Consider the following 23486-nt stretch of genomic DNA (forward strand, 5'->3'; position numbering starts at 1 on the left):
TTTCTAGTGTAATCTGACAGCTGAGCTCAAAATGTCTTTCAGGGGTGAAAAAGGTTTTGTAAGGATTGGCCAGATTTTGAGTCTGGTGTTCATTTGTGCCTTGAAAATTTTATTTTATTCAGCCATCCTTCATATAAATCTAAATATCAGTCTAATACTGTATCCAAGTGATGCTTTGGTAGATTCAAACTGATGAAACTCAAAACTCATGAAAAACAAACCCAGCAAACAAATCTGAGATGCACGTCAGGTCACAAATCAGTTACGCAGATACCAGAGAGGTCTCCTCACAACCTGAAGATAGCCATGCCTTGTGGAAATGCAAGGACTAGGAAGAGATTGTGAGGAGGTCTCTAAAATGTGATTGTGCTTCCACTGAAGTCACATCCAAGGTTCTCCAACACTTCCACAGGTACAAGGTGGGGACCTCTTGCTGGAAGAGCTACTGCACGGCATTGCTGCGATGCCTTTACGTAGACATTGATTTAGCTCTGATGATGCAGTGACAGGCATGATATAAAGTTGCAAGGAGAGAAAATAAAGATGAACAATAAGGACAGTTTTCCTTTGCAAGTAACCTAGTCATTCTGTCATTAATCAGCATTGCACTGAAATTTTTTGTCTGTTGTTTTCAAGCATTCTTGAAAATTTTGGAGGACCTAAGAAGGAACTATAGGTACTTTTACTTTTAACATTTTATGGAAAGTCTCACTTAAAAATAAAATTCAAAGGACTTATGAATACTGACCAAATAAATTGACAAGATTTTTTTGCATCTCATTGGAGAATGGTAAAAAAGAAACAAGAATAAAAATATATTTAAAAAAAGTATGCTCAAACAGCTCTGGAAGTTTAAAAGACTGTTAAATTGCTAAGAGAATTAATAGGTACCAATCACAGAACAAGAGAGAGAGAGACATTTTAAGATCCTGTTAAATACATTTAGTTACCTATCATACAGATAATGCATTAGTATTTCCTCACTGTAATTTATATTGCTGTAAACACCAAACAGCTCTAACTTTTTAAAGAGGGACAAAGTATTCTTCAATGCAAAGAGAGCTGGTCCCAATATCACATTTTTAAGTAACACAGAAATTGCTCAGCAGTCCCCTTGGTCCAGTTATTGCTTTCTGGCCTCAGTGCTGCAACTTCTTGATGTACCCACTTCCCACGGTTAGGCAAGGTCTTAAGTGCTTTAGAAAGAGTTTATACCAGAAAAGAGAAAACATGACGTAATGCTACTTTTGTGTTTTTCTTTTATTAAACAGGTGAAAAATGCAGCTGCCAATGTACTCAGGGAAACATGGTTAATTTATAAAAACACAAAGCTGGTTAAAAAGATAGACCATGCAAAAGTAAGGAAACATCAACGCAAATTCTTGCAAGCTATTCATCAGTAAGTACTATTTTGTTTTGGTTTTCCTCTCCAGGTGTTTTCTCTCTTAGCTTCCCTCTCCTTCACAGCCACTCTTAGTCCGTGTCCCATCCTGCCTACTCCCTTCTGTCCACCCCCACTCTGTCTCTCCCCCTTCATAGAACATTGCTCTTGAAGTTGATTTTTCTCTAAGACTAAGAAAAAGATAAAGTTTTACTGTATTACCTGTTTCCAAAAAAATCGAAGAATATGCTGGCTGTGTATGTCCAATATAGGGTAACTCAAACTTGTTTCTTTTTTTCAGAAGTTCCCATGTTTCTTGAATTATCTAAGACTTTTTTTGTCTTTTGCCACTGAGACTATCCTTTGTTATTATGCATTTGCTTACTGGTAGTAAGACACAAGCTACAACAGACAGAAGAAAATGAAAAACTTTTCATTTGTAGTAGACGTTTTAATAATTTAATATCAGAATGATAAGATAGAAGAGACCCTATGAGTATGTATGTAGCGTTCAATGAAAAGAATACACATCAAGCGTCATTGTACAGCCCAACAGCAATTAGTTGCCTCTCTTCACCACATGTTCTCAGTGCATAAAATCGAGTGTTAGTATGTCAGCTATGACCCCTGACATCCGTTCTAGAAAATGGAAGTATATGCCAGCAGTCTTTGTGTGACCTTTGAGCACCTCTGGTGTGATTCAGATGAGTTCTTCAGTTCTACTGAAATCTTAAGGGGTTGAAAACAAGCCTGAGAACTGTAACCAGTAGTAGGATTAAGCAGAATTGTGGTATTGCCAGACTATAAATATTTATCTAAAATTCATAATACATATTTGTCATATAGCACATCAAAACCAGTAGAATTGCATAATGATTCACTTAGTCTTCCTTGGACTACATGGGACAAAAAAAAGAGACTTTTGCCCCCAAGAACCACAGATTCTTCTTGAGGAACGGTCAGGACCCATGTCACTATTTGTCTGCTCTATTCAATGTCCCCATCCAGCCTTAGGCAGCCATTTGTACAGTGTATGAAATTTGTTCCCATGAGATACTAGGCAGATGTAGATAAATTAAGTAAGTTTAATTTCGAACTGATGTTTTGATAACTTTTGAGCGTGGGTCTGTGTCTGAGCCAACCTGTGAGGAGATGTGAGGGAAGCATCCATCATGGAAAGAACACCTATGTGTCATCTTGCAGGAAAGACAGGAAGGATAGGCCAGGTTATCATATTTCCTATTAGTAAATTTAGGCTAACAGTCTTTGTTCCTCTGTTTCAAAGCAATGTTTTAAAGCAATGGATAGCTAAGCTTAAGGTATGGAGTATTCTATAAACCTTCATTACTATATTATATTCAGCAAACTTGCAGGATTAAATGTTACTGTGCTATTGCAGAAATACTTGAAGGAATAAAAAGACAACAAAAGTCAAGGCATTTTTATATGGATATAAAAGGTTTATTTTCCCAGTTTGGTCATCCTGCTTAGCTTAAAGGATTGGGAGGCAGAAAGGAGTGGTAGAGGTTCTGGGATAGAGGATGGCATGTCCTGTGCATCCCTTGATGGACTTGAATCCTTGATTGCAAAGGTTATTCCTTAACATTTTAACTTTTCTATTCATTCTCTGTGTGTGTGTGCGCGCACGCGCGTGCACATATTCAGAGAAGAAGCTAAAAAGCACAGCAGGCTCGATCTGCAGCTTTATATATCATTCAAGCCCAGAAGAGCTTCATAGGGTGTAAAATGTTCTACACCTGCTTTAAAAATTCATTAATCAGGTGGGGTGAAGAAGGTGGCAGCAGTAATTCCTTCCTAGCTGTGCTAGCAAAACTTTGAACAGCTATGTTACTAATGCATTTGCCTCTGTCCTTTAGCACTCTGCATCCCATTCCCAAAACTTTTCTATTTAAGAAGAAAAAAAAAAAAAGATAATTTTCTCAACATGATGAAGAGTGTGCCATGGATGAAAACATTGCTCCAGCAGTTTGCTTTCTTCCACCTGTAGCAGAGTAGATGGGTGCAAATTCTTTTTTATCCCTTTGCGTCTTTGAACTTTTCTCAAGTGACTCATGGTAGTACATGTCTCTTTTCCATCTTTCTGGATTCTTAGGTTTTTATTGGTCCCCCTCCTTCACCTTTCCAACCATTTCACTGGAGACAGAAATAAAAGGAGTGAAATTTCAGAGCCTGTTTTATATAAGAAACCAGGGCAGATCATGATAAGAGTCTCTAAAACTGTCTTCAGCTGGTCTGGGTCTTTTTTACTTCTCATGCACACTAAATAAGATGAAGGCGAAATCATCACTGTACATGATACTATTAAAAGGCATGTCATGTATTGTATGAATAAGAAAATACACAGACGATAGTTAAAAGAGAAGGTTTGAAGCTCTTGCGGGTTCCTTCATGAATGCAAGTGTTAGACTCCACCTCAGGCAGTTACTGATTGAAAGAAGTAGCAGCTCCCTAGGACTTCCCACCTGCTGAATCGAGCCCACTGTGCTCATTTGGTTGTTTTAGTATATTTTACAGTTTGTTTTCTTTTGTTTTGTCTTTTTATTTCAACAAAATGAAAATAGAGCTCGGAAGTAAGTTGTATAAGCTGTTCCTTTCTAAATTTGCAGAATTTACCACTGTCTGCATGCAAAAAATAGAGTCTTTATTTGTGAACTTCAGTGGTCTGATTGCTGCCATGGAAATGCGATCCAGAATCATGATCTCTTGCTGTGATAAGTGAAGTTCATAAAATCAAGATGTTTCATGTTTTCTCTTAATGAATTTAGGAATCAAAGTCTGACAGTTTTCTTTAAATCCGGCTGCTGCAGCTAAAGACTTGCCATTACCTAGAGATATGTTTTTACAGTCTGTGATAGGTATTGGGTTGGTTGCCGTGAGGAATTATTCTTTTGGTATCAGCTGATACTTGTATTGCTACAATAACAATGGATTTCTTCAAATTTTAAGATTAAAATACTAACTGGCAAACAGATGAGTCAATGAATCTTAAGAAAAGCAGAAAACACTTATTCTGCAAATTATTTGAGAGATGCTTACGAAAACACTAGGGTTGTTATTCTCTAGTTAAATCATTACATGCTTACCTTGGAGTAATTATTCTGTTTTGAGACTGTAATGATATAACTCCATACCTTGGAGACTCCTCCATATTTTTTGCTTTAGAATAGCTCTGGCTTATAGCCTTTGAAAGCACCATTCCAACAGTCTGCATTTATGTTGTGCTGTGAAGGAAGCCTGCAGGGGAAGAAGAGCGTATGACGTTCCAGTAACAAACCTCTGGAATATCAATTTTATGTGAGCAATTGATTTCTACCTTAATAGAGTTATTTCCATGTGTTTTAAAAGATATTTCACTCTTCATAACTTACTTTCTCGTGCCAATTAGCCTAGATATGAAAGGAAATGCTTGGTAACTAATGATATGAACAGAAACTTCCTGATTTTGGAATATCTACAAGAAGACTTTCTTTCAGCTAGCTTTCTAAGTAACACCATCATTGAGAAATAGGCAGAATATGTATTAGCAAACCACCTGCCACAAAATGCTGCCTTTATTTTCATTTGACAGCTAACCAAATGGTTGGTTTGGTTGGCCCTTGACATACTAATAGACTGCATGGTATCGTATCACACATTGTTTATAATTTGATATGTTGTTTTTGAAAAATGCTATTCCCTGCTTAGAACAGCCACCAGAAAAGTCATTGAAAGTCCAAGTATTTCTCTGTTGGGAAATGTTGAACAAATGACTCATACTTAAGGGACCAGTGGCTTATTTGTGAAAATCACATCTACAAACCACTCCTGTAATAGTTAATCTGAAAGACATGGACTTGGTTTCAGCAAACACATAAGAAAGGTCATGTACATATCTCTCAAAGAATGTGGATAACTAATACTAATGCAGATAGGTAGGCATCAAAGAGAAAAATATACCTTCCTGCTTCTTTCATAGTTTTTCAATGCTGTAGTTTAAATAGTGCATTGAAAAGGAATGTCTAATGTAAGTTTAAAATGTAATCGTATTTAGATTCACAAATTATGTAAGAAAATCAAATGTATTGGCAAGTATGTTGGTTATTTAGCTGCTGTTCAGATGGAAGTTCTCTTTAAAGCAATGAGAAACTCACTTATCACTGTATTTCCATCAGGTTCAAACACCTGCTAACCCAATCCATTTCCGACAGAACAGGGCTAATACCTGTATCTAGTCATGTAGGCATGGGAAGATTCTTGATTGCTACAACATCAATGTCAAAAACTAGTTGTTCTATGTTTCTTCCTATATCTACTTGTCACGATACTGAGGCTTTGAGGAATGTTTTGGCTTTCTTTCATATAGTCTGGATAAATTGTTATCTCCCTTTTTGAATTCAAGTTTGACCATGGCAAATGGTATTCTCGAGGACATCACATTTCCTTGCTCTTTCCTTTTTTGCGGTGTTGAAGAAGCATGCTTCTCATTGTAGCAGGCACATGACCAATTCTGACTGTACACGAAGTACTCAAGGCATTGTCCATGCAGTTACTTGCTCTTGTAAGTTTTGTGCATGCTTTTTAGAAATCCTTATACGTCCACCTACACAAAAAATCTGACTTAAAATTCCACTTTTTAGATTAAGAAGTGTAAAAATGGAACAAAGGAAACTGAATGATCAAGCCAACACTTTGGTGGACCTGGCAAAGGTTAGTAGGCAATTACTGTTGTTTTAACATTCATCCTTCATCAAAATGAAGAGTTTATAAGTGAAAATGTTATGCATTATACATGCAAATATTGTTAACAAGTTTACTATTTGTAGAAAATTAAAATCTGTGTGTTTTGTGGTAACACCTACTGAATGAAACATCTTGTTTGTGGCTCTGACCAAAGTTTGAATGCACTGTATTTTTTTTTTTGTACATTTGAAAAAATATTTCACAATTGAGAGGCTGATCCTGAGAGCTCCTGAAGTGACTGCAGTGGTCATGGTAAATGCTGAGCTGTGAGTCAGCCATAGTAGTTTAGTGCTACGTAGTAAAGAGATTTCCCATCCAGCGATAGTGACTGTGCCACGAGTGATCGTAGTACACAGGCTCACACACAGACTGGAATTAGAGGTTCTGGTTTTCTATCCCTGTTGTCTTATGCAGCAGTGACTTTGGACAAGTCAATGTAGGTTTGCATTTGTTTAAGTTTTGATAATGAATAATACTTGCCTGCTTTGATGATATTATTAATCTTTTTTAAGCCCTTTGAGATGAGGTAAAAGATGCTATTCAGTTGCAAACTGCTTGTCTGGTGTTGCTAGATTTTTCATTAATATAAAAAAAAACCTAGAGAGAGGGCTGAGCTGATAACATTCCAGGTTTCACATTAGACCTCAATATGCAACAGTTACTTTAATCTTAATTTGAGGCCCCATTAGAGGCATTAATGGGCTTTTTCTAAGGGTTTCTTGTGCACCTCTTCATGTACCTTGGAACCCTCCTCAATTTGAAGTATATCAAAGCAAAGATTAAACTCTTCAGAGTTCATTCCCCTTTTGCTTTAGAGAACCACCTGACAACTTCAGTTGCTGAAAATACATTTCAATCTAATGCTTCTGGCAACTGATAAGGACTTTTCAGATACTATTTAATGTAGACTACTTGGCTTTCAAGGGTTATGCTAGCATCTTAAAACAGGGGGTAGAGAAATGCGTTATCGACATTCATCTGATACTGAAGTGCTTTACACTTCAGGCAGGAAGTCATTCAATTAACTTTCATTCCCTTTGGTTTATGAACTTCAGTTTATCTACTGCATTACATCCAGTTTTGACTCTAGTTTAAGTCTAATTTGAAGTCTCAGTCTATCAGAGGGAGAAATTATTTTTAACCAGTTCCAAGTCTGTGAAATAACACATTTCAGATTACATTTTTACTGACCACTACAGCATTTTAAAGTACACCCTATATACTTGCTGTAACCAAACACTGTTTTGCAGAGGGCAGATAGATTGAGGAACGCAGAAGTAGAGAAACACACAATTGAATTTTTACTCCTTGCACAATCAAAAACAATCAAAAACAATCCACCCTACTACTCTTAAGTTGGAGGAAATACAGAAGAGTCAAGGATGGATCACAGCTTTGGAGCCTTCGGTTTCCTGGTGGCTTACACAACTGACTATTCACAGAGCTTAGCACGGTGCATTTCTAAGCAACTGAACTTCCAAAAAAGCTCTCGTCTTTTGTCTAATTCATTTAGACATTGACATGCAAAGTGCTACTCAAAATATATTACATTTCTGCTCAAGAAATTTAGTAGAAAGTTTATTCTGAATCTACAAGGAAAATAATTTCACAAGACTAGATATTGTTATAATATTCATATCCTTTTTTTGGTCAAGCGCAAAAGCTTTTACAAACCTGTGTAGAGTTGTGCTGCTTGTTATAATATAAGTAAGGTCTCTCTAAACCTTTGTTTACATCCTTCTACTTTCAGACTCAAAACATCATGTATGACATGATTTCTGACTTAAATGAGAGAAGCGAAGATTTTGAGAAGAGAATTGTTACTCTGGAAACTAAACTGGAAACTTTAATTGGTAGCATTCAAGCTCTCCCTGGACTGATTAGCCAGACAATCAGCCAGCAACAGAGGGATTTCCTCGAGTCTCAGATACAAAATTTTGATAAGCATGTTGCCTACAGTGCTGAACGATCACGATCTTTGTCAAGAAGAAGGAGATCATCCTCCACAGCACCACCAACTTCATCAGAGAGTAGCTAGAAGAGAATAAGTTAACCACAAAATAAAGACTTTTTGCCATCATATGGTCAATATTTTAGCTTTTATTGTAAAGCCCTATGGTTCTAACCAGAGTTATCTGGGTTCTGATGTCAGAATCCTGGAAACCTGAACATGTTTTAGGCCAAAATGAGTGAAAACTCTTCTTTTTTCCCCCCTCCTCCTCTCAGATGCACAGTGAATGCACCTATTATTGCTATATTAGATTGTTCCTCCTGTAATTTCACTAACTTTTTATTCATGCACTTCAAACAAACTTTACTACTACATTATATAACATAATAAAAAGGTTAATTTCTGCACATAGTTGCTTGGTTACTTGGACTTAACAACTGAAAAAAAATTCACAATCAAAAGGCCTAATTAAACTTTTAAGAAACAAAATTGAAGCTTAATAATCATCTCTCAGTATGAAAACTAATTCTCTGAACTTTGCTTGCAGTGGAGGGGGAAAAAAATCAATAGTCATCTAACAGTGTGCTCTATATGTATAGTCATTTTAAAAGGTCACTGACAGCTTCGATTTCTGAAGTAATTAATTAAAAATATAGTTTATCCTAGAAAATAAGTTATGAAGTATGCTATGGGTTTTTGAAATCTCTTAGGGCTTTTGTTTAACATGCATTTGTACACACACATAGATAATATATATACATATATACTTATGTATATAAAATTATTTATGCAATGCCCATGGCAAAGATCTTTTAAACTGACTATTTTTAAAGCTACTGGCATGCAAAAAGCACAGGTAGAGTCCTGTTCATTTATTCAGAGTCTCATAATTATGCCAGGTAAGTATGCCCAGACAGAAACATGACTTTCAAGCTGGAAGTGTCCCATTAACACTCTTTGGGTTTCGAAAGTGTTAGGTTGCTACTTTCTGCACTCCCTTTTTTGTGTTTAATGTTTCTGGAGTGAATGACTCACACATGGAGTTATAGTATACACAATTGCGTTGTGGCAGCACAGTGTTCTGTATATATTATGTCTGGGTAATCCCCATGGTCTCTGCTATGCAGTGAAGTTTAGCAAGACACTTTTAGTACTATTTCCAAAAACTGTTGTAAAAAACCCTGCTGTAGACTGGAGTTATGGCAGTGGGGTATCAGTGGTACTTTACTTTCATGCAGAAATAGTAAGGTCTCCTGCTTTCTTAAAAAAAAAACCCACTAAAAAACAAAACCAACAAAAAAAACCCAAAAAAAGCCAACCACAAAGCATAGTGTACATGGTTGTGAAAAAATTCTGGCTGACTTTCCTCCTGGTTTATATTCCAGAGTAGCAAAACTAGGTAAGCTTAAATGCTCAGCACATGCAACTTGGATTCATAATTCCTAATTATAAACAGGAACCTATTTGACTTTATGAAATATTTTATAGTACTTGATATTTATGAAGTAGGCTAGTCCCACCACCCTCACCCTGAATTTACAGACAAGCATGTCACTATAGTTAAGTATAGTAAGTAGGCATGGCTGACTGTTTCTGAGGAATACTATATCTACCTAGAAGTAACACACATGTTGGAGGAAATGCCCATTGCTCCATGAGACATTGTGAGTTCTGATCAGTAGCCACAGGCAGGGAAGACAGTACTGCTGAGAGCCAGAGCAGAGCTGTGCTGGGCAAGGCAGAAAAGCTGTTCTCCCCAGCACCCGAAATTCCCCAAACCAAATACATAATCTGAAAAACAGCAAACACTTCACGCTTATTTAAAATAAAGGGTCTGCCTCTAACTGATGAATATAAGTTACATCCAGAGGCATTGCTTGTTCATGAAAAGGTCAAGGGTTTCTCCAACACTTTTTATGTCCTTGAGAAAAATGATGACTTTGCAGTATTTTCCCCCTAGACGAGCAGGACAGTTGAATGCCTTTGGAGTGCCTTGTTTACAGACTGGTATTTTGTGACTGGAAATAATAAGCAGTTTTTGCAGTTCTGCTTTTGTGGTTATGAAGTTCATTTCTAAAGGAAAAGATGGATATTATATAGTGCTAATGCTGTGCTAGCCCAGTCTTAAACTAGATGAGATTTTGAGTGGTCATGAGGCCACCCACTTTACATTGTTGGCCAGATTAGAAGTAGTGATTAATAATATTGGAATGTAATAGTCAAGTTTCAGAATTCTCTTTTTTTTTAAGATTTTTGTTTGTCCATTCTCCCATTTTTTGTGTTTAATTTAGAATATTTTTCCTGTTACTGAATGTGAAATGCACTTGCTGTAGCTTGGATACATTCCTTCTTGTTCTGTCAGCTTGAACTAGCTCTTTCATTGTTTACAACATCTTTTTTTTTTTTTTTTTGTAAGACCTGGGTTTTTTTCTCCTCTGGATTGTAGAACTGGGTTTTTAAAGAACTGTAGCTCCACATTGAAAATTCTTGCTAATCTGTCAGAGTTAAGTTTGAATTAAGATCTAGCTATAAGTATTGAGCTGTTTTATTCTGATGTGAAAGAGCAACTGTCATCTTTGACCTCTCAATTTCTTTTACACAGTAGGACTTAGGAGTTTGAACCTACCAAATTCTTGCAGCAGCTTTATGCAAGGAGGGCTGTGAGATGTACCAGGACTATCCCCATCAGCAGGGTTCTGTAACAACCTGCCAATGTTTTTTGATTCCTTTGTTTTTAAAGCAAACAATAAATGATGACAACATGGAATACTCCAGTTCAATTTCTTAATTTAGAATTATAGAATAATAGAATGGTTCGGGTTGGAAGAGACCTCAAAGACCACCTAGTTCCAACCCCCCTGCCATGGGCAGGGACACCCTCCACTAGACCACGTTGCCCAAAGCCCCATCCAACCTGGCCTTGAACACTTCCAGGGATGGGGCCTCCACAACCTCTCTGGGCAACCTGTTCCTGTACCTCACCACTCTCAGAGTGAAGAATTTCTTCCTAAGATCTAACCTAAGTCGACCCTCCTTCAGCTTAAAGGCATTACCCCTTGTCCTGTCACTACATTCCCTGATAAACAGTCCCTCTCCAGCTTTCCTGCAGGCTCCTTCAGGTACTGGAAGGCCGCCATTAGATCTCCCTGGAGCCTTCTCTTCTCCAGGCTGTGCAACCCCAACTCTCTCAGCCTGTCCTCATGGGAGAGGTGCTCCAGCCTGCTTTACTCTAAAGCTCACTAGAAGTATTTTATCTGCATTTTGGGTGCTGACGCTTCTTTTCTTCTAAATACCTAGTTTTGAAAAGCACTTAGGCACTATCTGTGAATCCAGTCCAAGAAAGGACAGATATAAACTTAAATTCAGGAGAGCACAAAGCAATATGGGTTTGATCTTCTTACTCCTGATAGAAAAATTCTTTTAATCTTTCCTTGTTTGAGTTTTGTAGTACCACAAATTCAATTACTGATATTTTATTTCTGAAATGTAAGCTCCCACACTTTGTTCAGTGTATGAGCTCACCAAAAAGGAAAAAGTAGTGTTATGACAGATCTCTGGAACTGCTTGTGCAGTTGAATATAGATTTTTCCTTGAAAGACTGTTTACAAACAACACGGAATCTTTCTCAAAGCATATAGCATATTTACCGTGTTACAGTTGAAAAGCTTCATGCACCTTTTCCTTTAGCCTCACCAACAGGAAAATTCAGCTTTGAGTTGCTGTTGAACTTCACTGCATTCCAGACACCGATTCCATTTATCTGTTACTTTGGAGTCTTGTTGCTAATCCCTACATTTTTAATGACACTTAGGAAAGATATTTTGCCTGTAAGGAGTCTATTTACCATGCTTAAAACGAAGTACATTGATTTAAATAGTATTTTTTAGTTACATTTAAGTTTTTGTAGGATCAGAATAATACATTCACAGATACTATACTTGCAAATGCTCTGCAGTTCTGAATCATAGAATCATAGAATTGTTTTCATTGGAAAAGACCTTTAAGATCATCGAGTCCAACCTTTAACATAGCACTGCCAAGTCCAACCACTAAACCATGTCCCTAAGCACCACATCTACCTGTGTTTTAAATACTTCCAGGAATGGTGACTCAACCACTTCCCTGGGCAGCCTGTTCCAATGATTGACAACCCTTTCCGTGAAGAAATTTTTCCTAATATCCAATCTAAACCTCCCCTGGTGCAACTTGAGGCCATTTCCTCTTGTCCTGTTCCTTGTTACTTGGGAGAAGAGACCAACACCCACCTGGCTAAAACCTCCTGTCAGGTAGTTGTAGAGAGCGAGAAGGTCTCCCCTCAGCCTCCTTTTCTCCAGGCTAAACAACCCCAGTTCCCTCAGCCGCTCCTCACAGGACTTGTGCTCTAGACCCTTCATCAGCTTCATTGCCCTTCTCTGGACGTGCTCCAGCACCTCAATGTCTTTCTTGTACTGAGGGGCCCAAAACTGAACACAGGAGTCAAGGTGCAGCGTCACCAGTGGCAAGTACAGAGGGACGATCACTTCCCTGCTCCTGCTGGCCACACCACTTCTGATACAAGCCAGGATGCTCTTGGCCTTCTTGGCCACCCGGGCACACTGCTGGCTCATATTCAGCTGGCTGTCAACCAACACCTCCAGGTCCTTTTCCACTGGACAACTTTCCAGCCACTCTTTCCCAGCCTTCAAGTTTTTAATTCTTCAAATCATTATCTGTTGTAAGCCTGCAGATCTTCCCAGACTGACTTGTGTGACTCAGCCTTTCTTTACTTTCTGCTGCTCCATAAAGATGGATATGATATGGAAAGAGCTTCACTATCTAAATGTTAACCATCAAGCTTACAAGCACGGAACGCCTTCTGGAACTCCATACCTTTCCTTGTGAGCTATTTAAAAACAATGGCTCCCCAGACTGAGTCTGAATCACTGTCATCATTAGAGGTCAAAGACACGTGACAGACATACTGTTTTTACTGCTGCTCGGTTTGTAAGACTCTTTCTATGTGCTGTGGTTTTGCCTCAGTTGGCAGCTCAGCCCCACACAGCCACTCACCTATTCCTCCCTGGTGGGATGGGGGAGAGAATCAGAAGAGTGAAAGTGAGAAAACTCATGGGTTGAGATACAGACAGTTTAATAGGTAAAGCAAAAGTCACACACACAAGCAAAGCAAGACAAGGAATTCATTCCCCACTTCCCATGGGCAGGCAGGTTTTCAGCCATCTCCAGGAAAGCAGGGCTCCAGCACACCTAACAGTGACTTGGGAAGACAAACGCCATCACTCCGAATGTCACCCCCTTCCGTCTTCTTCCCCCAGCTGTATATGCTGAGCATGACATCATATGGTATGGAATATCCCTGTGGGCAGTTGGGGTCAGCTGTCCTGGCTGTGTCCCCTCCCAAGTCCTTGTGCACCCCCAGCCTCCTCGCTGGTGGGGTGGGGTGAGGAGCAGAAAAGGCCTTGGCTCTGTGTGAGCACTGCTCAGCAGTAACAAAAACATCTCTGTGTTATCAACACTGTTTTCAGCACAAATCTAAAACACAGCCCCATAACAGCTGCTATGAAGAAAATTAACTCTATCCCATCCAAAACCAGCACACCATGTCAGATCGTACATAGGACATTCAGATTGGTACACAGCACGCTAAAAGCATATCTAAACATAAAAGAATAAATGGTTTAAATATAAGTGTCTAATATTCAGAATTAAACCTACTACCCATATCAGTACTACAAATGGAAATTGTCGGAAAGCTCTTTCCCCCTAAGTTATGAAAAATTCTTGGTAAGTTTTATCTACGGAAGGAAAATTTTCTGATGAGTAAGATGTTCTGCCAATTTTTTTGTGGCTCATACTGTTTCTTTTTTAAAAAAGAGGTTCCTTTTGCCTTTTCAGTCCACCCCTCTCAAGATGATTATTAAGTGGTGAGAAGCAGCCAAATAAAGAGGGGAAGGGACGAAAGAGCTAACACTGCTGTGTCTCACTTTCAGAAACCTACCCCTCACCAGCATATCTACATGCTCAGGAGGACACAGTCAAACTTTTCCTCCACCAGCACTCCTGGCTACCTAGGTGCAAGCCAGCTGTAGCCCAGGAAGAGCACTGCCTTATCAGTACAGTCCTGAGGTGGAGCTTACGCACATTCAGACCCAACCATTTAGCTATGTGGAACTTTATGTATGCATAATGAAATTAACCAACATCTGTCAATCAAGGCTTATGAATCTGGTCCTGTACCTGTTAGCACAAGTGCAGAGAAGACTAAACTGTAATTTCTGTTAGACCTTTTTCTCCAGACCTTGTAAGGAGTATCTATAAGGATCTTTGCTGTCTCCATGACTGACAGAATAAAGAAAAAGAGATGCTTAGGAGACACTCTGCAGTCAGGTGTGCAGTCTGATCTGCCTGAATGCCTCACCATCTGCATATCAACTCTGGTCCAGAAACCACGTGGTTTCACTCACTCCAGAAACCACAGGTTTCACTCACTGTAGAGTGAGTTAGCGCAGCACTGAGCGAATAAGTCACATCTCTCAAGAACAGCCTGATGGGCAGGATGATCACAATAAAAAGGAGAGGAGACCTGTGTTAATTTATGCAACTCTGCTCAAGACTTAGGGGTTAGCATAGCACCAAGCCTAATGCAGACACTTGACTCCCTGCCAAGAATTGCTTGCAGCTGGGCAGTACAGCACATGGATGGAGCAGGTGCAGCATAGTCGGGGCTAGGGTGTGTAGGCATGCTCTGAGAAAGCTAAAATGGAGGCACTTGCCAGAATTAGCATGACCATATTGCTGTATATTAGACTCTTGAGTTGAAGTTCCATTAGGTCAATAATTTTCAGGCTTTTATATGAAGAATATTCTCCTGCAGAGGACTACAAGCCTTTCTGGATAATGGAGGATATGCAGCACAGCTGCAGTGCAAAAAAACCCCCGTAAGCCACAGACATGAACCTGTTGCAATCTAACGTGGCAAGTAACCAAATCAGATGGAGAAGTGAAGCATAAAATGCTTTATGCTGACTTCCCTTGCATTCAGATTCACTTCAACCCATTAGTATCTTCAAATATTTAGTAGAATCTAGGCTGTTTTCAATTATACGTGAAGCAAGCAACAAGCTTTTAGTTAGACTAAAAGGTTCTACTTTAAAACAATGCCTATTCTGATCTCTTGTTGCCATCCAAACCTGCATTTCAAAATGTCTTGAATCTAAAGAGGAGCTGCATGTTCTACTATGTGATTACAACAAAGCAGGTCTCTGAGAGGAAGAGCATCTCCAGTCCAGATAAATGATGAAACATCATGTGGCGCCAGGGATAATAATGAAGTTAAAAGAAAACATTCAAGTGGGTGAATTGACCAGCTACAGGCTTTGGAGCTTAGAAGGGGTTTAAGTGAAGCCTCACTCCAGGTCTGAAAGTGATGGTTATGAATGAAAAGTAAGAGACTGCAATTATATTTCCCAACAATGAACAATAGGGACACACTGTGTTTAACACTGTTTATCACTTTATAAGAAGAAGTTGTCAAACTATTACAGAAGAATGAGGGCTGCTCATCACACAGAAATAAAGCAAGATTTTTTAACAAAGAACTCTGAACTGTAATAGAAATGAGGAGAAAACCTGAGAGAGTTTGTGCTAGATTACAGTCTCAAAAGACAGGCACCTAGCTTCCGGAAAAATTGTGAGAGATGAGGTTTCAAGTAGTCCAAAGCAAAAATCAAACAAATAAAATACCTCAGGAGCAATTTTGCACACTCAGAATTGCCCTTTAAAAAAAACCCCAACAACAATCCTATGCAATGTGCTGAGTAGCACAACTCTGTGCAAAATGAAGTGTGGCAGTGGTCTACCTCTCCAAAGTGACTGAGTCCATATTCCTGCTGGAGAAGTTAGAAATGTCCAATGGTCAGCACGTGAACCTGTTGTGTGTAGGAGTACAAGAAAACTGTATTAAGAATCACACCTAAACTCAACCTGCAGTTTCAAATACTTGTGGCATACTGGCTAACATTGCAGTAATGACCAGAGCTCCAAGGCTTCATTTTTGCACACACATGCATGCACATGCGCTTTGGTTAAAACATCTCTCAACAGTGCATGCCACCCACACTCCCCCCATTGCTCCTGCCAACCCTCAACCCTTTGCTCTACACATTTTCCTCCCACAGCTGCTGAGCATGGGGAACGGCGGCTGCCTCTGTTGGCATCCCTGGTACAGAGCCGCCAGTACTGATCGGAAAGGCGAGGTGGCCCTGGGGCACTTGAGAGGCCACTGGCCCAGAGCATGTAACTGGAGAGAGCAGATAGGAAGACTCAAACCGAAGGTGGTCATGGCCCCCTCGGCAGGGCAGCAGCATGTAACATGGAGGTTATGATGACTCCATCTGTTCTTCCTCCTGCATCACTGTATCACTACATTCTCGTATTTCTCAAATGGTGTTATGGACTGAAAAATGCTTTTCCTATCACATCTCAAGCATGATAAGACCTCACTTGTTTTGACAGGCAGTGCCACTGCTGTGAGGAAGGCACGATGTCTGCTGCTCCACTACAAACACAGGGCAACACTGTGCCGCTCAGCAGGACCCTTGCAGACAACTTGCCACTTTCGAGATCAAAACCGACAGTGCTGCCCCAACACCAGTTATCAAGATTCAAGGGAAATAAACCTTAGTAAGGTGTTCTAGCTGGGCAATGAGATTTAGGAGCTTAGCTTCTAAGTGGTTAAACATTAAAGTCTACCCACTTATGCTGCGTGACAATGAGACAAAAGACCTGCAGTTTCACTCCTGAGCACACAAGTTCAGAAGACAATATCAAGGCTGAAATGTGCTAGCAAGCCACCTTGCTTCATTAGCTTCCTTTAAAGTAGAGCTTTCAGACCATTTGGCTAATAAAGGTGAATCAAACATAGTGTATTATCTGCAGTTTCAACACACTTTGAAAGCACCTCCTGCTGCTGGGCTCAGGGCCCCCTGAGGAGTGTATGGACTGCAGGCAGGTCTGACTACCTGGCCATTTCCAGAGACATGCCAGAAGATGTCTGTGCCCATTGAATTCACCTGGTTAGCAGATGCTGTAACACCTTTTACTGGCTGCTCAGCACATCATCCCCAATTAGGTCTTGAGAGAAGCAGCTTTGCCATGATTTCCCAAGCTACTTTGGAAGATAATGCAGGAATAGCTGGAAGCATTTCTGTCCCTTTAGATTTTTTAGTTACAATCTATACACAGAGGAAGCTAATCAGATATCAAAAGTGCAGTGGTAGGAAATTAGGCCATATTTATTTCTGTTATCAAGTGCATGAAAAAATACATAAAAATTGTACATAAGAAATAGACCGCTTTTCCAGAACTCCCATATTGAAGGTTATATTTCCTGCCTTGCTACCCTATTTTCTCCAGCCTATAAAATTTATTTAGTGATTCAGCTATATTTATTTTCAATTTGAAGCAATCGCTGTAATACAGCAGCATAAAATATGTGCATTTCCAGAACTGCAGATATTCTTTCCAGCAGAAGGGAAACAGAAGAAAGATGGGCAAGTAGTGGGTAGGCTTTCAAATAAGTTTTGCAACAAATTCCAGAATTGTTAGATCCTCAGCTGGCACAACCTGCAGTCTCTCTATTGGTGGTCAGTGGATAGGTCTGAATTGTCCTTTAGAGGCCATGTCCACCTCTGCCATGGAGAAGATGTAGGCCATCTCTACAGACAATGTAGACATGGTCTGGTGTCTGGTGGCCTCTGTCTGCAGCCCACATTTAGTGCATGTGAATATCTACTTCCCCTGCCAGCTTTCTGCTCAAAGATCTCCAGCTGTAGCATACAACATTCAAAGAGGACTAGACAAAAAAAAAAAAAAAAAAAATACAGACAGCTAGACTGCTACCATAGAAAATATTTGCTTTTAAATGTTTAACATTTGCCTTCTTTTTTCCTCTGCATTGAAAATATTAAGAAGGAAGAAATATGAAGAAAAGTGTTGGTTTTATTCAGTAGGAACAGCTTGTTTCCATGACATTTATACATTAAGCTTTTTCTAAATGACAAACAGATTGGCAAGTCTCTCTTTTTTCTAAAGCTGTCTTCAAACTCCCTCTCTTTGATCTTTGCATAGTGGATGTAAAAAAGACATTGTCAGAAGCAGAGGCCTTTTGTAACCTTCTAAGTTGGTGGAGAAAATACCTGTTATGTGTGTATGAAATGGCCAGATTCTAGGTGATGGCATTTGAATGCACAATTCAGGATATGAAGTTCCACCTGCTTTGACTCACACTATTCGCCCTGCAAGGAGCTGCAGAACAGCATGCCTCACACTGCTTCACAAGTTGTTTCACTGTTGTTTGAACAGTTCTGGTTCAGTTCAGCTGAGTGCATGACAAATGTGCTGAGCACCAAGGCTGGGTACAAGGCAACTGCACAAAGGAGCCCAGCAAAGGATGTGGTGATTTCAGTCTTGCGAATGAAGACTTAATTCACTTAAACAGAGCCTGAAGCTTCCCTGAAGCAATGTGTATTATTGCTCCAAGTAATTTGCAAAATGACTGTCAGAAAATCTTGATGGCAAATAAATTAATTTCTGCTGCAAGGCCTGGCCTTTCTGCTAGATAAGTCTCTGATGGAAGGGAAGTCACCGAGAAGTTATCTATCCAAAGTAATCTATAAGGAATACAACTCTTTTCCCTGAGATTTGATTTCTAACCCCTCAGGGATGGATGTACGTCACCCACACCTGTGAATATACTTGGAGTTCAGCGCTTGCGCCAAAAAAGAAGACATTTCCTGGTTTTTGGTTTTTTTGTGTTTGTGGTTTTGGTGGGTTTTTTTGAGGAAAAACATTTGAATTAACCCAAAAGCATGGTAGCAATGACAGTCATAGGAAAAAAAAAAAGATTTTTCATTTCTGCAAGGTGGTTGGGTTCAGCCGTCTATTTTCAGTATGATTCAGTATGATTTTCAGATGATTCAAATATAAAGATACTTATTAGAGCAAGAACTGGCATGCAGTTTTCTTCTCCTACTCCTTTCCAGGTGCACACCGTAACAACTACCCATCCATCATCTTCATTCTCCCTGTGGTAGGGTGCTCTTCCCTAGAAAGCTGGAAAGCCGGGCTCAGGTCCCTGCAAAAAGTACTAAATATGTAATTCCATACAGCCTCTTTCTTGTCTTATTGGCTGGGAGGAAGCCCTGGTGACTTGGTGCTTTGCTCCTTCCTCTGTGGAGTCAGAGACGGTCTGAACTTTTGCATCAGGCAACACTGTGCAAGTGTAATATTAAAAAAAAATAAAGCTGTTTCTGGTGGGATTTGGAAGCAAATCAGACAGAGAGGACCTCAATGATGCAAGTGCTAGAAACACTTTGAGAAATAATGCCATTATTAAATGCCTCTTGTGAAGTTAGTTGTAGGCTTTTTCTGTCCCTACCAAGCGCACAGGGAAAAAGCTAAACCAGCAGTGTTATTGCCGTTTACTTTTCACTTAAAACATTGCAAGAATTTAATGAGATGTAAAATGCTGTAAGTGATTTCTTACAAGAAGTTCACCAATTTCAGAGGTAATTTGTAGCATGCAACCATTTGAGCATTAACCAGTCACTTAAAAAGAATCACATGGGGATTTTCTTATGAAATATTTATGCAACATCACTGTTTCCAACTATACTAGACTCTAAAAGAAGTACCTGAGATAAGTTGACATGTTATGCTTCTCCCTTCTTTCAGATTTGCATTATTTCAATATTCCTTGAATTACTGGCAAGAGATGAGTGCTGTGGTTTGAAGAAAAAACTCCATGCAGAGTTTTAAGATTTATTTTAAAATATGGATGCTCATTTCAAATCTTACACAAAAAATGACTCCTGGTTCACTGTCAATGACCTGCTTTCTTTGGACTTCCGCACACTTGTCATTTGTATTTTCTTTAAGTAGTGACAAACGCATAGAAGCCTAGCATGGGTACCAGGGGCACATCAAGTGATCTGGAGTCATGTTTTTGTTACTCAACACCTTGCTTTTCCTCCCAACCAGGAAAGCTCAAAATTCATTGGACTACAGAAAATTTACATCCATCTAATTTCAGCCATTTCCTGTCAGTTCTGTAACAAAGACAACCAGAGGAAAAACATCAAGTATGCCGATAACAGGGAACAGACAGGGAATAGGATTACAGAAAGACTATAAAGGCTATTGATTAAAACCAAACCCACAAAAAAACCCCACAGAAGTATTTTGGAAACAATGTCAGTTTAGATTAATGACAGCCTTTTAAACAGTTTTCAACAGGCTTTAAACAGAGTCATTAGTGGTTTAACAGGTGCGCAATGTGTAAATAGTACATCTCACCTCTCGGTCAGATGCTGAGACCCAGTGCAGTTTTACCTGTGGCAGCTACAGCCTTTTAACTCTGAATATATTTACTGTTTCTGTGAAACGATCCATTCAGTTCTTAATGAACAACAGCATCCACTCTCAGCTCTGCTGGAAGTTTAGTTAACTATTGTCAGTGATCTACAACTGAACTCCTCCTTCATTCCTCTCTGGAAGGGACTCTCTTGTTTCCACAAGTTGCAAAGGGTTAACTTCAGCAGCAGCTGCCCACTCGCTAACTAGAAATCCTCCCAGTGGATTTTCAACAGGTTGTTACTAACTTCTGAGAAAATCAGGTAATGCCAGGGGGAGAATACTAGAACATCAAATAGCTGGCACCCTGTGTGAGTGTGGTGAATTGTGGGCCTTATCGTATTATAAGCAAAGAGAATGCAGCTGTTCCCTGACACTAGTGGAGAGAAAATAAGTAAAAATTAATGGAGGATGGTGCACCCAAACTTCAATTTATATATATATATACACACACACACATATATATAAATCAATCAAAAATTAATACTTAATTAATAAATAATTTTAATTTAAGATTTAACTTTCTAAAGCACCTGTCATTGTTGTAAGATTAACACACCTCTGTTACTATATAAATTCATCTTCTCAGCTATCATTAACAGTTTCTTAAGTCCTGTAAAAATTTTACATATTCGCACACTGGATCTTCATGACCTGTTAACATCTCCCAAAGGAAAGAAGGAACTTTGCTGCATGTTTGTTCCCCAGGAGGCAAGAAGGGAAGTTCACTACTACTGCAGCTTCTAGCAAATAACAGCTATCAAGGAAAAGCAAATCAAGGCAGTGTCTGTTGTGGCTCCCCAGCACTAAGGGAGGGCAGAGGCCCTGCCACCTTGCTGCTGCAGTCCCTGGGAGCTGCGAAGCTATGTTACTGCAGAGATCTTGAGGACAGGGAGGAAAAAGTTCAGCACCACAGCTTATAACACTTGATTTTGTTCTGTATGGGAACAAAGATTAAAAAAAAAAAAAAAAAAAAAGATGACTTTCAAAGGTATTGATGATAAATAAAGTGGTTCTACAGCATGCTGCTAAGGGCACAGGACAGGGGTATTCCTGGAGATGCTGGTTCAATCCCTGCTTGGCAACACATATAAGACTAACATTTTCCTACAAATCAAATAGTGATATTTTATACTTGCGTTGGACACATTTCAGACACATACTCATTTGCAATACAGCAGAAGTCTTCCTCACTTTTTCTAAGTCATGAAGGAGAACAACACTTGTCCATTAAATTATCCGTCCTCAATGAAAAAAACATTGAAAGCACATTTGGCCAACTTCCCCCTACAGAATGTGTGCCTCTTCCTACGCCACAGTTTGGTCAACAGACCCAGTGTGGAGCAGTATTTACTTCTCAGTAGACTAAGTTAGAAAGGCAGTGCACTATAGACTCTGTAGATAAGGTCAGACTCGTAATACAAATTTGCATTTATCATTCATTTGCTCTTAGCTATAGATCAGTTGTGACACCTGTTAAACTTTTTTTTTTTGAAGGGAAGCAAATGGCACTACTACCAGTACCAGCAGATTTTATCAGTGAGATGCAAACATAGCTCACAGGGCACAAAGATGCTCAGTGTTATTTTCCTCACCGCCTAGAATGGTTACCACCTTACTCTGTCAGTTATGTCCTTGTTTAAAAGCCCAGAGCCTTTCAATCGTGTAATACATCTTTTTACAGTTAAGTACAGCTTAGAGTATTTTTTCCCTTAAGGTACAATTTTTTCACTTAATGGAGATGCTTATACATTATTCATTTGTTTTCCTTCAGTAACAACAGAGTACTTCCTTTGGTTTTATTTGAGGTGCACAAAATCAAATTTGTTTACAGAAATCTGTTCATCTTTGCAGTTATTTTATTCACTCTGCTTCAAGCTATTGGACATCTACCAGAGCACTAAACAGAAAGCAGCATACCAAAGCAACAGGTTCCTGAAATGAATAGGTGTGATCATCAGATACAATCCACCTGCACATCATTGAAAGTATGTGCTACCTTCTCTGTTTTATTTTCTTTATTACTAGTATTTTGGATGATCTATATTGACAATAGGACAAAATAAGTCTATTCTGGTTAGCAAAGATTGGGGTTGTCTCGGTTTTGTGTGTCACTGCACGCAGTGAGACTATCCCTATCCTCTCCCAAAGGCATCTAAGTCTCTACAAGTTAAAAAGCATGGAGGAAACTCATCCACCAAGTTCACCACATGAAACTATGGCAGAATTTGGAGGTCTCAATCGAGACTGGGCCCCTAAGCTCATAGGCCACCTGCTGCTCTACCAGCATTTCTACCAGCAAGCTCTTGGGAGCTCTCTGCTAAGCACATGGAATTTGCATATCATATTTCAAAAAGACATAACCTTTCAGATACATTGCCTGCAAATCCTTGACACCTAACTTTGGTAGTCAGTGTCACACAGAATGAACAAGGAAATGTGCAGCTCTCACATGACTGAAGTTTTCGTTTGCCAGATCCTGTGGAGTTTTTTTGTTTGCTTGGTTGGTTTTTTGGTTTTTTTTTTTGAAGGGCCAATATGTCAGTGTGTCAATTTTATTAGTACCACTTTTACCCTATATTGAGACAGTGCCTTTGGGCCAAGATATCTGTTGTCCAAAGTAATCTTTTTGACCCTAGCAAGGGATAGTGCAAAAAATCTAAATGCTTTTACTAAGTCTTTGGATTTTTGTGCTGCTCCTTGCGGAGTTTCCCTTTCATTTTTCGTTTTATGTTGGTTTCAGGGTTTGACGTCTGCCTACAAATCCACTGCAACATCCTTGGCCATGGCAACTAACTTGGAACAGTACCAAATACCATAGGGATTTGAAGACTGCTGTCTATCTAAAATTAAGAAAGCTAAATAAAAAGCTAACATTGTAGAGAACCCATTTGCAAGAATTAAGATGAAAAAAATGTATTTCTAAAATGAATTTACCTATATATTTCATCTTTGATATTTTCTTTCTGTTCCTAATTCCTGTCAATTTATGCAATTTCTCTCTTT

The 23486-nt window shown here is 39.2% G+C and overlaps 1 protein-coding gene across 3 annotated transcripts in view; it reads left to right on the plus strand.

The window, feature by feature from the left end:
* The window catches only part of KCNN2 (potassium calcium-activated channel subfamily N member 2), a 70575-nt gene extending 62047 nt beyond the window's left edge, over positions 1-8528 (plus strand). For all 3 annotated transcript variants that reach the window (XM_054810805.1, XM_054810806.1, XM_054810807.1), the window contains 3 exons: positions 1272-1399; positions 6019-6088; positions 7872-8528. In XM_054810805.1, coding sequence (XP_054666780.1) covers positions 1272-1399; positions 6019-6088; positions 7872-8159 — 486 coding nt within the window. In that variant the 3' untranslated portion in view covers positions 8160-8528. The remainder of the gene's footprint in view (positions 1-1271; positions 1400-6018; positions 6089-7871) is intronic.
* The last annotated feature ends 14958 nt before the right edge of the window (positions 8529-23486 follow it).

The sequence above is a fragment of the Grus americana genome, chromosome Z (assembly GCF_028858705.1).
Source record: "Grus americana isolate bGruAme1 chromosome Z, bGruAme1.mat, whole genome shotgun sequence".
Taxonomy (NCBI): Eukaryota; Metazoa; Chordata; class Aves; order Gruiformes; family Gruidae; genus Grus; species Grus americana.